General features: G+C 29.2%; 1 protein-coding gene across 1 annotated transcript in view; it reads left to right on the top strand.

Annotated features, from left to right (window-relative positions):
* Positions 1 to 21,630, top strand: part of ttv (exostosin glycosyltransferase 1 ttv) — a 159,106-nt gene that overhangs the window by 29,248 nt on the left and 108,228 nt on the right. The window contains exon 2 of the mRNA XM_065510541.1: positions 15,313 to 15,465. Coding sequence (XP_065366613.1) covers positions 15,313 to 15,465 — 153 coding nt within the window. The remainder of the gene's footprint in view (positions 1 to 15,312; positions 15,466 to 21,630) is intronic.

Raw genomic sequence — 21,630 nt, 5'->3', positions numbered from 1 at the left:
GCGATCTACCACACTGTGCTATGATTCAAAACTAATATTTTAATTTTATTTGATACTGTTTGATCTTACACACACTTGTAAGAGTAAATGATGATGTTTCCGAAATACAAATGGAGCAAAATTTTAAAAACAAATTAGAATATGCAATCAGTATTGCAAAAGAAAACCCTAAACATTTAAAATCAAAAGCTGAAAGTGTTTTTGCTTTATTTGAAGCAAATACCAATCGGACAAAAAATTTAGATTGTCTTTATAATGCTTTACTGACGATAAAGCCAACATCTGTGGAAAGCGAGAGATTTCTCGGTGACTGCAAACTTTGCCACTAAAAAAAGAAATCGGATGTCAGATGACTTATTGAATGCCTGCCTCAGTTTATTTGAAAATTCATTTTTTTAAAAAATAGTTCTATGACGAACATATACAGTGAATGTCACTTAAAATCGTACACCATCGTAGTCAAATTTTATTCATTAGTTTTAGAAAGTTGATGCTTTGGAAATATTTTAAAATGCTATTTTTATATTGTGTGTGCTATTACATATCAGAAAATTGGGTATAATTTGAATTGCCCTTATCCACAAATAAAAAAATTGGGTAAGACTGTCAGTGCCCAGAATATCAACGCTTCATTTAAAATCGTAAAGGCACTAAAAAATAGAAAATGATACCCTACAAAGTATTAGGATTATTTAATATTAACATTTTTTTTAATTTTTAAAGTTTTAATTATAATTTAATATAATTGTACGAATTTAGTTGAAATATGAATTTTGTGATGTTCTTTAATTTTCATCAATATTTTTTTAACGAATTGAGGTTTTGTTAACTTTTTTGTTGAAATACATATTTTTTGTTCCAATTAATAAAATGACTTTTAATTTTTTATATAATCACCTATTATTGCCTGTATAATTTCATAATATTTAAAAAAAAATATGTTGTACGATTTTGAGTGACACTCACTGTATGTACATTATTTGTATGAAATAATATTTAATAAAATGATCTCCAAATATTCTAACCAATTTTTTGGTGTTATGTTAATACAATTTAATTGTAATGTATTGTTTTTCTTTTTGTTTTTACTAAAATGCCACAATTTTATAAAATAATTTTCTTTTTTACTTATTTTATTATTCCGGGAATTGAAATTTTTCATTCCCATTTCCCGGGAAATAAAATTATCCGGGAAACTCCAAACCCTAATCATAACAGACATGCCTTATAAAGGTAACTTGATCAGAAAAACAATCAAATAATACTTGGGTTAAAAGTTGAAATGAAAAACGTGTTAAAATGAAAACGCCTAATTTTGTGTGCCTTCTAAATTCGATTTGCGTCGCCATCCAATTTGAGTCGACAGATTTTTTGTACCACAGTTGCATGTGTTTTATAAGCAAATAGCGGGGAATCGCAGTTTTTAGTTGAAATGTTTTGTTTTTTTGCGTTATCAGACAATTTTGGATAACAGAAGATGAGATATCGAAAGTTGTGAAGAAGATTCTCAAATCCCATTTGCAAAACTTTCAGATGCTTTTGACTGCATTAATAAGTCTATGCAAATGTTTGAAGAATTTGACAAAGACGAAGAAAGAGTTGAATCGACAAAGATATCAATAAAGTCCAGCCTTAAACAGAAAAATATGTAAGGTTATATTATATCAGAAGCGAATTGATGCATTCTTTATGCCTATTTTATCGCATATGCCTGTTACAAGCGATATAAGTGCTCAAATACTGACTGATCTTAATGATTAATATGAATGCTGTAATTGCTCAGAAAGGAGAAACTGTCACATATTAAATGCAATTATGTTTAATATTGGGATGTCTTGCCTTAAATCGGTTAACTGTTTTTAATGATTGATTAATCAAATAATTTGATGTTTGACTAATCTCTAATTTAAACAATTTAGGAATTTAGCACTTAAAAACTAAATAAAACTTTTTGTTATTTTTTTAAATTTTTTTTAATATTCAGCGAAAAAAAAACTTTCGGTGAAAAAAAATTCGGGTTAAAAAATATTTTTTCCGATTTTGACCCGTTGTAGGTCCAAGTTACTATGGTCTTCTACACGTCGTTGCAAAGGTCTTTGGAAATATCTATCATTAGATATCCATATTGTCTTATTAATGACTTAGTAATCCAGATATAGTTAAAAAATCGAGGTTGTCCTGGTTTTTTCCTTATACATATCATACCATTTGTGGACCGATTTTCTCGATTTTAAATAGCAACCGAGCAGGAAGAATTCCGGAGATATTGATGTATGAGTGTATGTAAGTTATTTGGGGGCTTCGGAAAGTTCATTTCAACAGACAACGGACAGACGGACATGGCTTAATCGACTCCGCTATCTATAAGGATCCAGAATATATATGGGGCATTTCATGTCAAGTGAACCAACTTTTGAAATCGATGTCTTCCGATCGGGATGAAATTTGCACCAAGGTTAGCTCTATTGGATAGTAACTCAGACACAATTTTTCAACAACATCGGTCGAGAACTCTCTGAGTTATAGGGGGTAAAATTTTGACAATTTGGTCAAACAGGGGTTTTTTCTTATCCATGTAACTTATTACCTATTGTTCTTAGCAAAATGTGTCCCAAATAGTATAGATAGCTATTTCTTCGATCTTTCGAAAAAAAATATTTAAAAAAAAAATAAAAAATTTTTAATATTTTTTTTCCGAAATCAAAAACTTTTTTGACTTTTTTTTAAAATACGTCCTGTTTTTTTTTTTTTTTCTTAAAATAAAGTTTAGATATTTTCCTTGAACACCTACTTGGTCGCTTAGTGGGATGCGAGTGGGATATCTATCAAAATAAATATTTTGTAACTCAAAACATAAAATTTTTGACTTTTTTTGCAAAATCAAAAACTTTGTTGACTTTTTTTTTCAAAATGGACCCTTTTTTAATCTTTTTTTTTAGGTCAAACAAAAGCTTAGATATTATCCTTGAAGACCCTTTTGGTCGCTTAGTGGGATGCGAGTGGGATATCTATCAAAATAAATATTTTTTAACTCAAGACTTACAATTTTTGACTTTTTTTTTTGCAAATACGATTTTTTTTCCAAATGGGCCCTTTTTTTAAAATTTTTTTTGTAGTCAAAAGAAAGCTTAGGGCCATTCCTTTAAGATATTTTTAGTCCCTTAGTGGGATGCGAGTGGGATATCTATCAAAATAAATATTTTGTAACGCAAGACATACAATTTTTTAATTTTTTTTTGCAAAATCAAAATTTTTTTCCAATATGGGCCCTTTTTTAATTTTTTTTTTTGCTCAAAAGAAAGCCTAGGTCCATTCCTTTAAGATATTTTTAGTCCCTTAGTGGGATGCGAGTGGGATATCTATCAAAATAAATATTTTGTAACAATTTTTTAATTTTTTTTTGCAAAATCGAAATTTTTTTCCAATATGGGACTTTTTTTTAAAAATTTTTTTTTGCTCAAAAGAAAGCTTAGGTCTTTTCCTTTAAGACCTATTTTGTCACTTAGGAAGATGTGAGTAGGATATCTATTAAAATAAAAATGTTGTAACTCAAGACATTCAATTATTGACTTTTTTTTTGCAAATTCGAATTTTTTTTCAAAATGGGCCCTTTTTTAAAAATTTTTTTTTAGTCAAAAGAAAGCTTAGGTCCATTCCTTTAAGATATTTTAGGTCCCTTAGTGGGATACGAGTGGGATATCTATCAAAATAAATATTTTGTAACTCAAGATATACAATTTTTGATTTTTTGGCAAAATCAAAAACTTTTTTGACTTTTTTTTAAAATGGGCCCTTTTTGTAATTTTTTTTTTTGCTATAAAGAAAGCTTAGGCCTATTCCTTTAAGATGGTTTTGATCGCTTAGTGGGATGCGAGTGGGATATATATCAAAATAAATGTTTTGTAACTCAAGACATACAATTTTTGTGTTAAAACATTTATTTTCATAGATATCCCACTCGCATCCCACTAAGGGACTAAAAATATCTTAAAGGAATGGACCTAGGCTTTCTTTTGAGCAAAAAAAAAAATTAAAAAAGGGCCCATATTGGAAAAAAATTTTGATTTTGCAAAAAAAAATTAAAAAATTGTATGTCTTGCGTTACAAAATATTTATTTTGATAGATATCCCACTAGCATCCCACTAAGGGACTAAAAATATCTTAAAGGAATGGACCTAAGCTTTCTTTTGACTACAAAAAAAATTTTAAAAAAGGGCCCATTTGGAAAAAAAATCGTATTTGCAAAAAAAAAAGTCAAAAATTGTAAGTCTTGAGTTAAAAAATATTTATTTTGATAGATATCCCACTCGCATCCCACTAAGCGACCAAAAGGGTCTTCAAGGATAATATCTAAGCTTTTGTTTGACCTAAAAAAAAAGATTAAAAAAGGGTCCATTTTGAAAAAAAAAGTCAACAAAGTTTTTGATTTTGCAAAAAAAGTCAAAAATTTTATGTTTTGAGTTACAAAATATTTATTTTGATAGATATCCCACTCGCATCCCACTAAGCGACCAAGTAGATGTTCAAGGAAAATATCTAAACTTTATTTTAAGAAAAAAAAAAAAAAATAGCGTATTTTAAAAAAAAGTCAAAAAAGTTTTTGATTTCGGAAAAAAAAATATTAAAAATTTTTTATTTTTTTTTTTAAATATTTTTTTTCGAAAGATCGAAGAAATAGCTATCTATACTATTTGGGACACATTTTGCTAAGAACAATAGGTAATAAGTTACATGGATAAGAAAAAACCCCTGTTTGACCAAATTGTCAAAATTTTACCCCCTATAACTCAGAGAGTTCTCGACCGATGTTGTTGAAAAATTGTGTCTGAGTTACTATCCAATAGAGCTAACCTTGGTGCAAATTTCATCCCGATCGGAAGACATCGATTTCAAAAGTTGGTTCACTTGACATGAAATGCCCCATATACTTTATAGGGTCGGAAAATTATATTGTGGAAATTTCGAAAATTAAAATATTTTTTTTTTTTGAAAATTATTATTTAGTACATTTTAAGTGTTTCGGTTTGTTTCGGATTAGGGCGAATACAGATTTTTGGCGGAATATTATGTTTGCTTCGGTTTCGGCCTGAAAACACGGTTACGGTTGGACTCTAATTTGTAAGATGAGAATGAAATGAGAATAAAATTTGACATCATATTGGGAAAACATATTATTTCAATAGGAACACTATTGACCTATTAATCTATTTCATCTGAATATCGAATGGACCCGATCTATTATCTGCCGCTCACATGCCTACATGATGGTATATCTGTTGGGACGGCGATTCACTCACTAGCTTGTGAGCCACATTGAATGGATTGTAGAGAATACACATTGGCGGTCTTCTTGGATATATAGGTGGGTTTTCATGGACTTAGCATCGATCAGTCCATTATTGCCTTCATAGAGAGACTTCTGACTCGAAGGTTCATCTAATATACTGTGTTTGTAACTACCATCCACAGGATTGCAAACCGCGAGACTCTTCAAGGTGATATTTAATCATCAAGAGCATCAAGAATGGACTTATTAAAAATACCGCTAAAACAGATCTTGTACTCTTCTCAAGTAAGTATAAGATCGCTATATTTCCACGTGTTTAAAAACTCAAACTGGTCAGTTATGGGTATTATTTTTCTTCCTGAATCCTTTCTACCCAGCGTGTTGCACCTAACGTTTGATATCAAATATAAATAACATAATTTTTCATACTTTATTCTTTGTGTTTGTTGGGTTACTAAATTTGTATGCATCTGCAATACAAATACGTGTGTCAAGCGATAAGTTACTAAGTTTTTTTTATTCTAATATCTGGAAGCCATATAAAATCAGCTTTCAAATATCTGTATTAGATCAGAATTTATTAAGCATATTTATGTGTAATTTTATTGAATAAGGCTTTCATAAAAAAACAAACTATTTTTTACTGTTATAAAAAGTGGTTGAAGAACGCATATGTAGCTCTTTATCTTCAAAAGACTGAATATAGATGACGCGAAATGAAAATGTTCAATGTAACCGGAAGACAATGAGTATAAGACAATGAATATAAACTGGAAGGACATTTCGATGTTATTGGCAGTTTTAACATATCACTCTGATAAGATTCATAAAAAATGCATGTATGAATTTCGCATTATTTACTATCGTATTACTATGGAAATTACTTATCAATAAGCCCACCTATGCAATGAATGATCAAAATATAATTTTTGAATTATTAATGTGCATCAAAGTACTCGAATGTACTATAAACAGTATGTATGAATTATGTGCAGCATATGTTGCGGTATAAAATATTTGGAACTAACTACTCCTTAACACCAGAAGCAATAAACGAATCAAAACAAAAGGCGTGAGTAGCTCACGCGTCACATGTTATTGGGCAGACGTTAAAAAGAATTCAATTGTTACAATAATATATTAAAGTTACAGTACGAGACACAAATGTGTAAATAAATTTGGAAATATCTATAATTTGAATTTTTATGCTCAACATTTACCAATCTGACAATATTTTTTACACAATATGAAGATCATGATTAGTGATGTATATCAATACAAAAAAATTAATTTCAAGTAATGGCATTTAAATACCAGGATATCAAAAAGTTAAAAACTGAATTACACAATTTTGTCGCATTTTCTTTAAAGTTAAATAAACTTGTTATTATTATTTAGAAAAAGAACAATTTTAATCAATTTCATTAATGACAGTTAGTTAAAACATGTTACTAGTTAACAATTTACAATTCTTTAAGGAATGTTGAATATGAAGAAGATTATCACCGAAGTTGCAAATTCTGTTACCGAGCAGCTGAAAAATGGTATCTCCTATCGAAATATATCCACCAAATTCAATATTTCTTTTAATCTGTTGAGAACATAGCGAATATATGTGGTTTGGCTTTTCCAGCACCAATTTGTGGACGGAATTCAATTCTATTGTTAAAAGATGGTCTCACTGTATAACGTCTAGTTGCATCAGGAGAAGAAAATAGTCCCCGTGAGGTACAACCAAAACTATCTTCATGCTACCAAATTAAGATTTCAAAACGTGCATCTCTTAGAGAAATCAAAAGATGTGGTTTTTATGCAATAAAGATTGTTAAAAAACCTCGTTTAACTGAAAGACACAAGTCTCTTCGACTAACATTTGTAAATTTTTTTAAGAAATGGACCTTTGATGATTGGGAAAAAGTTATCTGTACAGATGAATCGAAAATTAACCATTTTAGAACTGATGGACCAAAATATGACTACTAAAAACGAAATGCGCCATTAAAAGACCGTGATTTTATGACGACTATGAAATATGGTGGTGGAATATTGCCATTTTGTGGTTGTTTTTCTGCGAAAGGTGTAGGAAAACTCCATAAAATTGGTAGTAATATGAATGCAGAAATGTATATAGACATTATCAAGACAACAGATGTGGATAGTCTGAATGATTGGCGTGGACAAATTAAAAACACTGTGATACTACAAGATAACGACAACAAACATAAGTCTAAAAAGACGCTTAATTTTTTAAAAACCGCCAAAATTACATTGCTAGATTGACTCCCACAATCTCAGAATTTAAATCCGATTGAGAATTTGGTGCGAATTCTAAAACGTCGCGTTTATAATTATCAAAATGCATTTAGAAACACAACTCAGCTCTAGGAGCGCTCCCATGATATCTAGGGATCTATAATGCAAGAAGAGTGTCGCAAACTGGTGGAGAGTATGCCCTCCAGAATTCAGGCTGCCATTGACGCGAAAGCAGGTTATTCGAAGTACTAAAAAAGTTACTTTAGTAATCAGCGCCAAAAGTGTGTAAATAGGTTGCAGTTATTTTTTTTAAATTACTGGAGTATAATTAAGGAAATATTTTATTTATTTAGTCCTAAAATATCCTTAATAAATATTGTTTAAAAAAACACAAAACGTTTCTTTATAAACATTGCACTTTAAAAATGGTGTCACAAAGTGTAAATATATGACCATCATTTACACATTTTTGTCTTACACTGTAAATGTAGTAATAGAAAGTTAAATGTAGTAATAGGAAATGTTAACTAATACAAATTAATTGCCCCGAGATCTACACATAATTCTTGGCTATGAGAAAAAACATGTATTTTTTACACATTGGGGGAATTTCGAAGAAAAAAATGGAAATAAATGTGTAATTTAAAAATGGATGATAGTCCCATTTGAATAAACATTTGTATGGCTATAGAAGGATATATCGGTCAATATAGGAGATACAGAGGGTGGAGCATATCGGGTATGTGTTTTGACCTTTGGTTTTTTATTAATAGCGGATCCAAATTTTTCAGGATGTTTTTTTTTGGTATATGAAATATATAGGTTAAAAATCATATAAAAGCCCTAATATGTTCTGGATTATTTTACAAAGGGAATTTGTCGCCCCGCTGTTGATATAGTAAAGAATTACAAAAATATAAAAAGTCACATTAATAAGTTTTTTTTTTAATATTTTGAACTGAAAATTTTATATATACAACTGTAAAATTTCATCCAAAAACATTTATAAATAAATATTTTTATTGCATAATAATTGCCTTTTTAATCGTTTCAATTCAGTTGCCAATCCTGTAATAAATAAAAATTAAAAATTAATTTTCATTGTTAAGTTATTTGATTTATATACAGGTTATAAGAATTAATACCTTTAAATGAATGTAATATTTAATTAGTAATTACATATATTATAATTGTGGTACACTTTGGTGGGTATTATTAATATTTAGTTTGCTATACAACACTAATTCATGTTAACATTAAATATTAAGATACAGAAACAAATTTAATAAATTTGAAAAATTATCGACACGAAAGTTTTCATGTTAAATAAATGGTCGCTGATAGCTTAGACCAATTCAACAGGAAAAATTTTTAATTTCCTTAAATTATGGGAAACTGTATTGCCTACATTGGATAGCTTTGCCTCCTTACGCCGTACAACAATTAATATTATTTTCACAAAAAAACTTGTGTAACTTTGTTTACCACAATATGTGTGGCAAACCTGCATACAAACTTTTTCATATCCTGATCGTTTGTCCCAGCTAAAGGACTTTAAAGCTATATGTATTGGGTGTATGACTTAAAAATACTTTTAAGTCAATCAAATGCTTTTAACAAATCAAGTCAATTTCGGATACTCTGTTATAAGGTGAAGCGTAAGAGAGAGAGAGAGCGTACTTTAGAAGGTAGTTTTATATTGTACAAATAAAGAAGCGTGACCACTGAAAAATTTTAATTTTTCCTTTAAACAAATGGAACAAATTATGGTTCATATCAAGTGAACCAACTTTTGAAATCGATGTCTTTCGATCGGGACGATATTTTGCACCAAGGTTAGTCATATTGGATAGTAATTAAAAAAAGCTCTTAAAGAAAACGACCTAATCTGTCTTTTGAGCAAAAAATTAAAAAAGGGTCCATTTTGAAAAAAAGTCAACAAAGTTTTTGATTTTGCAAAAAAAGTCAAAATTTTTTAATTTTTTTTTTCGAATGATTGAAGAAATAGCTATCTAAACTATTTGGGACACATTTTGCTAAGAACAATAGGTAATAAGTTACATGGATGAGAAAAAACACTTGTTTGGCCAAAATGTAAAATTTTGACCCCCTCTAAATCAGAGAGTTCTCGAGCGATCTTGTTGAAAAATTGTGTCTGAATTACTATCCAATAGGACTAACCTTTAAGAAAGCTGAGAATGGAAAAAATGCTTTATAAGTGGTTTGTAAAACATATGTTCCAAAATTTATCAAAACAATTCAGGTTTCAATGCCAGTGAAGGATGGTTGAAAACATTTAAGAGTCTACATGGAATTAGATTTTTAAAAATTACAGGCGAGAAATTCTCTTTGAAACCTCATATTACGTTGATGAGCATGGATTGTCTCTTCACCAAATCTACAATGTCGACGAATCCGGTTCCAAATCACACTCTTGTCACATGTGATGAGATATCGGCTCCCTGATGAAAAATATATAAAGAGCGAATGCTGACATAATGAATAAAAAGCTATTCAAAATCTCCAATTTCTTTAAAAATGTAAATATATCAATAAAAACAACTCTAATTTTCAAAATTACATAAAATTTTGGTTTCTGTTATCGCGAAAACAGAATTTGGGTTTTAATTAGTCACGAAAATCGAGCTTGCACTGCATTTATATTATTTGATTTTTTCTTCTGTAAAATGCATGTATAATCAGGTAAATATAAGATAATGGTGAAGCAAAGTTCTTGAAATATTTGAACAATATTAATATTTGTTAAAAATTTTCTTGATTTTTGTTATTTTCTGGAGCGTACATGGGTATCAAATGAAAGAAGATATTTTTGATTTTCAGAATATTTATATGTCCTTCTAAATGATATCCTTGAACTTTTTCCATGATTTATTCTATATTTTAAAGACATTACATTAGAGTTTTTCTTTTCCCGCACTTTTTCATTTTCCGGGAAATCGGGATTAATTTTGAAATTTCCCAGAATCCCGGGAATTACCGCATAGAACAAATTATTCAATTTTAAGAATGTAGAGTTCGTTAAAAATCTAAAAAATGTTTTTGGTTTTTAAATGTAATTGGATACAAATAAAAAGATTCAATAAAAATTTAATGTAAGCGATAAACTGACTCGATTTCTAATTTTGGTCATATACAAACCTGTCGCCATTTGTCATTTGTATCGGAATGGCTTCAATTTCCATTAGATTTTGTTCTACCTTCGTTAGATTCCAATTAATTCTGTTAATTCGCAAATAATAAAAATTTTATTTTTTTTTTTAATTTTGAATTGGCAATGTTTTGCTTATTAAATTAAAAAATAAGTAAAGATGTTAATTAAAACTTGAAGAAAACCCAAACAAAATTCAATTTAACCGAAGGTGGTTTTATTCCAAAAATTTTCTTCTTTGTTAAAAAGCTAAATACTAAAATAATTCCACTACCGATCGGAATAGAATTCTGTGACAGACCTGAATATTAACAAGTTTTTGGAATAATTTGAATAATGAACATATTATTGGTCTATTTGGGTTAAAAGTTTTTTGTTGTATGAATCTTCTGCATTTGTTTTGGAGCTTTAAGCATATTTTAGAGAAAGTCAAGTACAAAAACTATCAAATAAAACTAAGGAAAATAATTCCCGGAAATTCACGCACAACTTCCCGGGATTTCGGGAATGAAAATATTGCGGAATTCCCATGAAAAACTCTAATTGCAATGGAGTACTAGATGTCTACATTTTTCCACTATGATGTCCAATGTATTTGCAGATGTATCACACTGAAGTCTCTATTGTAAAAACTTTCTTTGGGATAAATATATCAAGAATAATCCTAATTGCATTCATTAAAACTAATTTCTAATTTCGTTTAACATAAAGTACAACATATCGAGGGCCTATATTCAAAGTCCTCTATCTTTGATTTTCACGAAAATGACTATTTGATGGTAAAATGTTTAGTAAATGTTTTTTTTTAGTATTGGGTGAATTTTAACAAACATTTTTGCTGTTTTATTTGCATTTTTGTTATTTCTCTATCTTACACAAATAATTTTTCATAATGCAAAACCCTCTATCTTTTCAAAAAAAACTTATTTTCAAATAATTTCTTTAATCAAACTTCAAAAAAAAATTTATTTAAAAAATTTAAATAAAAAAATTGTTTCTATAATTTTTTGTTTAATATTGTATTATTAGACGCTATCTGGAATAACTCAAGTTATCTTAAATAAATCACGTTAAAAACTGACAGATGTCATAAATGAAATCAAAATAATTAATTTTTATTAAAGTGCAAAACCCTCTATCTGATCATTTCATACATACACATTGAATATTTTTGAAAAGCAAAAACCTCTATCTATCATTAAGTCCACAATAATGCAAAATTTTGAAAACCAATTATATGTGAGATTCAGTAGGTGCTTTTAAAAAATATTGTAGAATACCGAATTTTAATAACTCAAGTAATACGTGAAGAAAACTGTTTTTTGGCTCTCCTGAAAAGTTGTGCTTTTCAAGATAGAGGGTTTTGAATATAGGCCCTCGATATGTATTTATATGTATATGGGGAATTTCCGATCTTGTTGAAAAATTGTGTCTGAATTACTATCCAATAGGACTAACTTTGGTGCAAATTTCATCCCGATCGGAAGATATGAAATTCCCCATATATAAGAGACAAGTATTGAATTGGTGAATCAACTAATTTGGTTTTAACAATAAAAACCAGTTTCGTAAATGATGAATTTAATTCGTTGCAGTCGGCCGCAATAAACTTGCTATTATTCACATTTACTTATAAATATAATTAATAGACATTTTCTTGTTGGTTGCATGCAACACAGATGTGTAGAAACTAATAATAAACAAACTCACTCCTCCATTCAATAGTTTTACTTGGCGATATTGTTCAGATACTCGTAGATGGTGTTGTAAGTAGTACGAGTAGGCTAGTATGTATGTGTGATGTTTTTGTTTTAGGTATCTTGCAAATTTGTTAATTAGTTTCATCGATACATGACAGTGTGCATGTGTTGGTACGAGTATTTAATTCAGTATTTTGCTTTTTAATTTACTTCCTTCCGTTTTAATTATCTGTATAATAGCAGATATGTTCATACGTACTTGTACATTCATAAGTATTTATTTATATTATGTGCATATTATAAGTATGTTTATATATTTTATTTGTTCATATATTGTTTAACGGTTGGTTGTATCAAATATGTATTGTATTAAAAGTAAAATAAAATTGAAACGAATTGTGTATGCTGTAATATTTTAAAATTAAGTAAATTGTTATTTAACAATTTTCTTAATTATATATTTTTGTTAAACTCCATTTAAAGTGGCTGCTTTTACTTAAATTTGATCATAACACATTTTAGGTCGATTTTTTACTTACGTAAATCAATGTTTACGAAAATACATACTTAAATAAAAATCTCTTCAATTTTAATAATTCAAAATAATAGGAGTATGTCAAAAAAAAAAAAGAATTACGCGATATCGAACAACGGGGTATATACAATTTATATACCGATCTATTCTCCAATCTTGTTTTATAATCATTCATACTCTCTTCCATTGAATTGAGTGAAAATAGGGTATTTATTTGAATATTTGTTAATTAAAAAAAACAAAAAAAAAAACATTATTTGTTTATTTCCCGAAAACCCCGGGGCTTAAAATAAAAAAATCCCGGGCTTCGGGGTTTAGAAAATCCCGAAAACCCCGGGATTTTCGGGAACGGGATTCCCCGTTTGGCATCTTTAAACTCATGACATACAATTTTTGACTTTTCGGAAAAAAATATAAAAGCACATCTTAACTTTGCAAATGTTTTGAACAGCTGCATTTTGAATACATATTTTAAAGTTAATTTTTTGCTGTTTTACTTTAATGGTGCTATGGAAATCAATTATGGGGCTCGGCCTCAGCTTCTAATATTGAAAAAATTCAAAGATTCCAAAATAAAATATTAAGAATGATAACAGCAGCGCCCTGGTATGTGAGAAATATTAACATTCATAAGGACCTAGGTCTTCCTGGTGAAAAATTAAATAAAAAAACAAGCGGAGTCATATTTGAAAAAGTTAGAAGTTCACTCTAACCCACTTGCACGAAGATTAATGAGAAGTAATTGCTACATCCGACTAAGAAGAAGGAATCCGTTGATGATAGGATCTATAAATTAAAGATAATTTTTCGTCCAACTGTGGTGGGACGTAAATAAAAATAAAAATTAATATTTAGATTTAGATTTAAGATTTGAACAAATTATTGATAGTTCACATTATTTTGCGAAGATACAATAAATAAGAAAACGAAAAAAAAACTTTAACGGAATTTGTTATATTTTTATATTTTTAACAAAAATAATGCATGAAGACATGAAAAATATAAATTTTAGTAACGAAATGTGATTTGGAGAAAATTAATCAATAAAAAGTTATCAGTTATCAGTTCCAAATATTTTGACCACTACTGTATATCAAAATAAAAATAAATGAGTTAAAAAACATTTTGATATATATCCCACTACGAGACCAAAAAGCTCTTAAAGGAATAGACCTAAGATTTCTTTTGAGCATAAAAAAAAATTTAAAAAATGCCCGTTTTGATAAAAAAGTTAGATTTTGCAAAAAAAAGTCAAAAATGTTATGTCTTGAGTTACAAAACATTTATTTTGATATATAACCCACTTGCATACCGCTAAGCGACCAAAAACGGCTTCAAGAAAAATACCTAAGCCTTCTTTTGAGCAAAACAAAATTAAAAAAGGAGTCCACTTTGAAAAAAAATTTCAACGAAGTTTTTGATTTTGCAAAAAAAAAGTAAAAAATTGTATGTCTTGTGTTACAAAACATTTATTTTGAACTCATATCCCACTAAGCGACCAAGTAGGTCTTCAAGGAAAGTATCTAACCTTTTTGTTTTAGGAAAAAAGGGCCCATTTTGAAAAAAAAGTCAAAAAAATTTTAGATTTCGGAAAAAAAAAAATTCATTTTTTTAATAATTTGTTTCGAAAGATTGAAGAAATAGCTATCTAAACTATTTGGGTCACATTTTGCTAAGAACAATAAGTAATAAGTTACATGGATGAGAAAAAAACACATGTTTGGCCAAAATGTAAATTTTTGACATTTTGATTCTTGCAATAACTCTCTCTAGAGAAAGCTAATCCTTGATATTTAATGTGGTTTTACTGAATCGTTTAATGAAATTCGTTTAGCTCATTTATTCTTTGAGAAATATGGGAGAAGTAACGAAATATTACGAGAAATGTCCTCAAGCTGGAATAACAGATTTTATTGACATATAAGTAGACTGAACTATACCCTCGTGTTATGCTGGAAATTGTTAATATTTAATCGCGTTCTACATTCTAACCATTTGGACATAACAAAAACTTCCTGAAATTATAATTATAATTTCGACATGCAATAAATGTTACAACTGTAATAACAAAATGAATATGACTCCCATTAAGTTAAAGTTTAAGGTGACTTAATTTGAATTTGCAGACATTTTCTTGCTTACAAATGCCAAATAAACAGTTTTGTTCTCTTTTTAATTTGAATGTTTATGCCACAATTAACAATTAATATTTTTTTTTTTTTAAAAAAACAACTTTGTTAATGTAATCAAAAGAAGTAGAATAGTGAGGTGGTGGCTTAATTTCAGTACGTAGTCTACATACATAAATACACATCATAATTTTGTTTTAGTTTAAATTTAATTGGTTTTTTTTTCTTTAAATTTCAGGTACGTGCATGGCATTGGCTCTGAGACACGTAATTCTCTATTCCATTTGCATAATGGTCGTGATATTATTTTGGTCACAACATGTCGTCATGGTAAAAGTTGGCGAGAGTTACAGGATGCTCGATGTGATGAGGATAATCGAGAATATGACAGGTAACTAACTGTAGTTTGGTTATTTTCTTTCATTTTCCTTTCATACGTATTTAAGTGTAATTGTGACTTGGTATGAATTCATTAAAAACTTGATAAAATTTTCAACCTCAGGGAATAAATTAAAGTAATTAAGATTTGTTAAAGTGTCGCTAAATTATAACGTGCGAATCGTTCAAGATTCGCAACATTTAGAAATATTTCGACTAATAATATGAAAACAAATATTGTCCACAATTTTAAATCATACAAAACGCAAAAATTTAAAACAATAATTTAACAATAGTCTATTTTTTAACTTGTTGTGGAATACATTTTATAACAAACTACATATGTAGTTAAATTGCTTTATTCGGATGTGCCGAATCTTATATACATACCCATCATCATAGTATAAGTAAAAAAATTAATTTTATTTTATGAAAACATTTTTTCCTGAAAATCTAAATTTTCTGTCTGATTGTTACTGGCTTCAAATAAAGCTACTTCAGGCTTAAAAACACTTTAAGCGTTTGATTTTAAATGTTTCGTGTGTTCTTTTTCAATATTGATTGAATATCCTAGTTTTGATCCATTTGTATTTCGGAAACATCATCATCATCGCTTTGAACAGATGAGGGAACATTGTGGTCAAATAGGCGTTCATGCATTTGCTGTCCATAAATGTTTAACATTTGTTCAATTCACAAGGTCTCTTATCATGTCATATTGTCATAATGTCCTAATATTTCACAATGGTTTTATTGCTTTTCAAGCAAAAAATGTCCTAAAATAATACTACTCTGTATGCTATATTTATCGTGTTATCTTAAGCAACCAGCAGAGACCTGCGCCGAACGCCTAATGCATGGAACACATTGAAGACAGCAGGCTACTAACTGCAATCTGTCAAAATTAGAATACACACGTTTATATGAAGACGATTCTTTTGACGACAGCACAGCTACACGACCACACGATTGCTTTTGCCGCTGTAGCCGAATTAAACTAATTTATATTTCTGTCAACTACAAAGCAGAAATAGTGTTGCTAATATAATAATAATGCTTAAAAAAATATATTTTTTTTTACTTAATTAAGAGAAGTTTTTGATAACCATATTGATGTAAATTAATAACAGGTACATTATTAATTATAACCATATAACTCAAAATAATTGTTTAAATCTTAATTACTTTGGAATTTTGTACGGTTATTTTTTTATTGAAGTGACACCACGGAATTATAAATCAGCTGTTTACTTTGTAGCTGTCGTCTTTAAAATAATTCAGTAGCTGACACACGACTACAACTCCAGCCAGCAGAATTTGTGTTCGTGTAGTCGTGTAGCCTGTTGTTTTGAATGTGTTTAATGCATAAGAGTCGGTTAAGCCGAGCTGCCGAGTCGTGATATATTAGGACACTATGACATATGACTGATAAGAGACCTTGTGAATTGATTAATTGTCTTTGTATAATTTATATGATTATGTTGTAAAGTTTTTAGGTAATTTATAAATTTTTTTGAGAAATCGTAGAATTTGAGTTTTAATTATAGCATCACTTAATGCTTCTACTATGTCTTTAATGGGGTTTAAGTCTCTAATAATATTTCTAAATTTGGAACAAGCCCTTCATCAAACAAAGATATTTAAATCTATTAAAGTTTTATTATACCCTTCACCATGAGTGGTAAAGTTGGATTTTGGCCATTCTCACCCTCCAGTTTGGTGAATATTAGTAAAAAAATCATCCTGAAAAAATTTTAGGTAAATCGGTTTTGAGATGCATTTACAAGGGGATAAAATGCATTTTTTTCAGTTTTTGTAAAAATTTTGCCATTAAAAAATTACTTTTGCAATTAAGTTTAAAAGAATCTAAATGTGTACGTAATTGTCGTTCTAATGAGCCATAAAAAACAGAAATTGGTCAAAAAATTTTAAAGTTATTAAAAATTCGCCAGATAATTCTAAATATACTCTGAAAATTTTACTAAAATCGGAAAACGTTAACCCTTAAATCGTGAAGGTCAAATGTAAAATTTTTCAATATTTGGAATTTCTCTTGGAAAGATTTCGAAATGTTCGAAATGTTGTATATTAAAATTAACCCTATATAGCACTTGGGTTTAAAATGACCCCAAACTTCTAAAACCATAAAAAAATTATGATTTAAAAGTTTGGGGTCATTTTAACCCAAAGTGCCATTAAGTGTTAATTTCCATTCTTGTGCTGTTATTATAAACCCTAGAGTTTATGTTATATTATTCTTAAGTTTCATCAAAATCGGCACAAAAGTATATAATATTTCGCTATCTCTCCATGAAAAATTCCAAATATTGAAAAATTTGACCTTTGACCTTCACGATTTAAGGGTTAACGTTTTCCGATTTTAGTAAAAGTTTCAGAGTATATTTTGAAATATTTGGAGTATAATATTCTGAATAAGTTTTGCTTAAAATTCATAAGATTAAGGAAATAGAGCTCATTCGCCAAAAAATTGCCAAGTAATTGGTTTTTCTCGAAAATTTCAAAATTTAAATCGCAGGTACGGAAAAACTACAAGAGATATTTTCATAATTCCCTATGAGATGATCAAAAAATTCTGAAATTTGTTTAACAAAATTTTTAAAAATTTGAAAATGGAGTTTTGAAACTGCCGTTAAAAAATTTTTATTTTTTTGTTCATACCTAAGAATAGGTTAACGGTATCCTACGAAGACAAAAACTCATATACAAGTAAATATGGACATATTTTAAGTAAAAATGAGCTTTTATTTTAATATTTATCAAAATATGTCAATTTTGTTCCTACCTTTCTTGTTCTAGTTGCCTGAGACACGTTAATGGCCTGGCGAATTTTTAATAACTTTAACATTTTTTGACCAATTTCTTTTTTTATGTCTCATTAGATCGAAAATTGCGTACACATTTCTATTCTTTTAAAATAAATTGGAAAAGTAATTTTTTAATGGCAAAATTTTTACAAAAACTGAAAAAAATACATTTTTTCCCCTTGTAAATGCATCTCAAAACTTCAGAGGGCCGATTTACCTAAAATTTTTTAAGGATGATTTTTTTTACTAATGTTCACCAAACTTGGGGGGTGAGAATGGCCAAAATCGAACTTTCGTTTATTAAGGGCCACCCTAATGTATATAATTTTGAAATTTCTACATTTTTCATTTGCGGCCCTATAAAGTATATATATTCTGGATCGTTATAGATGCGGAGTCAATATTGTAATGTCGATCTGTCCGTCTGTAAAAAGCAACAGGCTCGTTTGCTTTTAAAATAGAGAAAGTCGACCCCACAAATTGCTGAGATATAAGGAAAAAACTGGGACTACCTTGATTTTTGGCTTATGATTATGATATTTCGTTTTTTTTTGGAAATAATTTTGTATCTCCGGAAACAATTGGAGATATTGCTACGAAATTTCACAAGCGCTATGGGCGATAATGGGGGCCTATGCAAGCGATAATGGGGGCCAGTGCATAGCCCCTCGAAGTTGGTCATCTCGGGTCAGAATGATCTGACATTTTAAATATAAATAGTCCTTAAGAATATCGACTATGAGCTTAAGGACTCAAAGACTTGGAACAATTAAAATTGTATGAATAATTTTACCTTGACGTTGGTCTCTCTTTTATTAAATGCAATAAATGCATAAAATGTGATTTCCATGAATAAAAAAACCAAAAGAAAAATCAAAAGGCTGTACATTTTCCTTTTTGTTTTTATATGTTTCAAAGAGGAGCATGTTTTCTTTGTGTATGTTTCTTTTAAGTTTAATAGTCCTTGTATATTATATTTCAAAATCACTGATATTCTCATATAAAAACTTAAATTAACAAAATATACATATAAGAAATATACAAACTCTAATTTAAAAAATCGATCTTTAGTTCAATAAAAATCTTCCTTAAGGATTAAGCGTATATGAATAATAGGTAATATTTACTATCTGTTTATAGCAATTAAAAAATTTAAAAATTTTAATAACATTCTTTAGGCCATTTTACTAATATTACCGACTTATCAGTGCCATGTTACATAAATTATGTATGAATTATTGTACAATAAGTAATTGGTATGATTTGAAAATTGGTCTTGTACTTGTGTGTTTTCATTCGTTACACTGGGTAAGATGAACATGTGTGCAAGAGAACATTGGGAAAAGCAGAACAACCATTTAGTTTAATAACATCATAAATGGTTTGATATCTAACTGCTGCTGCTCGCTCATTGTAAGCCATTTCGCGTCAAACAAAAAAAAAAACTACATTCATAGGTACAGTATTGGTCAAAACTTCTAGGAAATGGTAGAGCCAACTTTATTATCAGTCGTCATAGTGAATGAGTTAAACGCAGTTTAACGCAATAATTTGGAGCGACAATGCTCCAATTTAAAAAAAAAATGTTTTTGAAGAAAATTGAAAAAATCTTGTATTTCAAGCTTAATATCCCCCATTTGCATAAACAGTTTATAAATTTATCAAAGGTTTATCAAACAAAATTTCCATACAAAATTTGTTTTATAAACTTTTGATAAATTTATAAACTGTTTATGCATATGGGGGATATTATGCTTGAAATACAAGATTTTTTAAATTTTCTTCAAAATTTTTTTTTTTTTTAAACTGGAGCATAGTCGCTCCAAATTATTTCGTTAAACTTTGTTGGAAAGCCCTTTAAAATACCTTTCATTCAAATTTAAACCCTGGCTCACTCGAATGTTATCGTCTATAGTGTACTCACAACTATAGACAACATTTCAATAGAACCAAACACGTTTTCGTTATCATTTATAGACCGATTTTGATGTTTTTATCGATTCAGAAAGTTATTCTGACCGATTTGATTTGTTTTCTTAGTTCATTACTTTATCTGGAGGTTTGATTATATCTCTGCAAATTTTGAGCTGATTCATCTCATTTTCAATACCAATTCACTTGAATATAACACATGTATGTTCGTAAGTTATCTGGTGGCTTCGGAAAGTCATTTTCAACCAAATTTTGATTGTACTGATTGTTAGCATTCCTAGAAACACTAAAATGCAATAATAAAAAAAATAAACAGTAACAAAGTAACGGCACTTTAAACAAAATGTAGCGCACATTTCAATTTTAAAGATTTGTAGTTTTTCTTATTTTAAACAAGAAATTTATGATTTTATATTTTGAATCGTAAGATTCCAATAAACGGAGATAGTACACGACCTTGAGTAGTCCCGCGACATCATCCTAGAGATGATGACTGCCCATTATAGAGTTAATCGGGGTTGTCATAGAATCCAATCATTGTCGGAATCGGTTTTGAAAACGACAGAAAAAGTACATTGGTCTTGTGAAGTCGAAAGTTATCGGCTTTATATTCGATTTAGAATTAAATTCTTCATCGATTAAACAAAAAAATACATTTGGTCAATTCACAAGGTCTCTTATCAGTCATATTGTCATAATTTCTTAATATATCTCGACTCAGCAGCTCGGCTTAACCGACACTTAGGCATTCGGCGAAGGTCTCTACTGGTTGGTTACGATAACACAATAAACATAGCATACAGAGTACTATTATTTTAGGACACTTTTTACTTGAAAAACAATAAAAACCATTGTGAAATATTAGGACATTATGACAATATGACATGATGAGAGACCTTGTGAATTGACCAATTGTATTTCATAAGACAAATGTACCTTTTGTGTCGTTTTCAAAACCGATTCCGACAATGATTGGATTCTATGACAACCCCGAATGTTGGTTCGGGTAGAAAGAAAGAAGTCTCTCTATGAAATCAACAATTGGTCGATGCCAAATTCGTTCAGACCTGATATGATCGACGTGGCATTAACATTATTAAAAGCTTCCTCAATGTCCAAGAAAACATCCATTTAGTTTTCTCATGGCGCTTGTCATTAATTTTATGGGTCCCTACCAACTAGCGTCGTCGCATTGAGCCTAACTTCCCAGAAAACTCCCATTAGTTTCTTCCACATTATTGTAGACCCTGGCAGTAATAGCACATACGAAGGGGTTATTTGGAAATTCACTGAAGGTCCTATCAACTGACTTATGATATGGCGGTTTTGGACGCTTAGTCCCGGGCTTTTGACTCTGAAGATGTGCCTTCCCTCGAAACGTTGCCGTTTAGGTGCAAGGTCCGTTATTTTTTATCTCTCAA

The sequence above is a fragment of the Calliphora vicina genome, chromosome 5 (assembly GCF_958450345.1).
Source record: "Calliphora vicina chromosome 5, idCalVici1.1, whole genome shotgun sequence".
In the NCBI taxonomy this organism is placed as follows: Eukaryota; Metazoa; Arthropoda; class Insecta; order Diptera; family Calliphoridae; genus Calliphora; species Calliphora vicina.
Note: the sequence above shows the minus strand (reverse complement) of the source record. Positions and strands in the feature narration are given on the sequence as shown.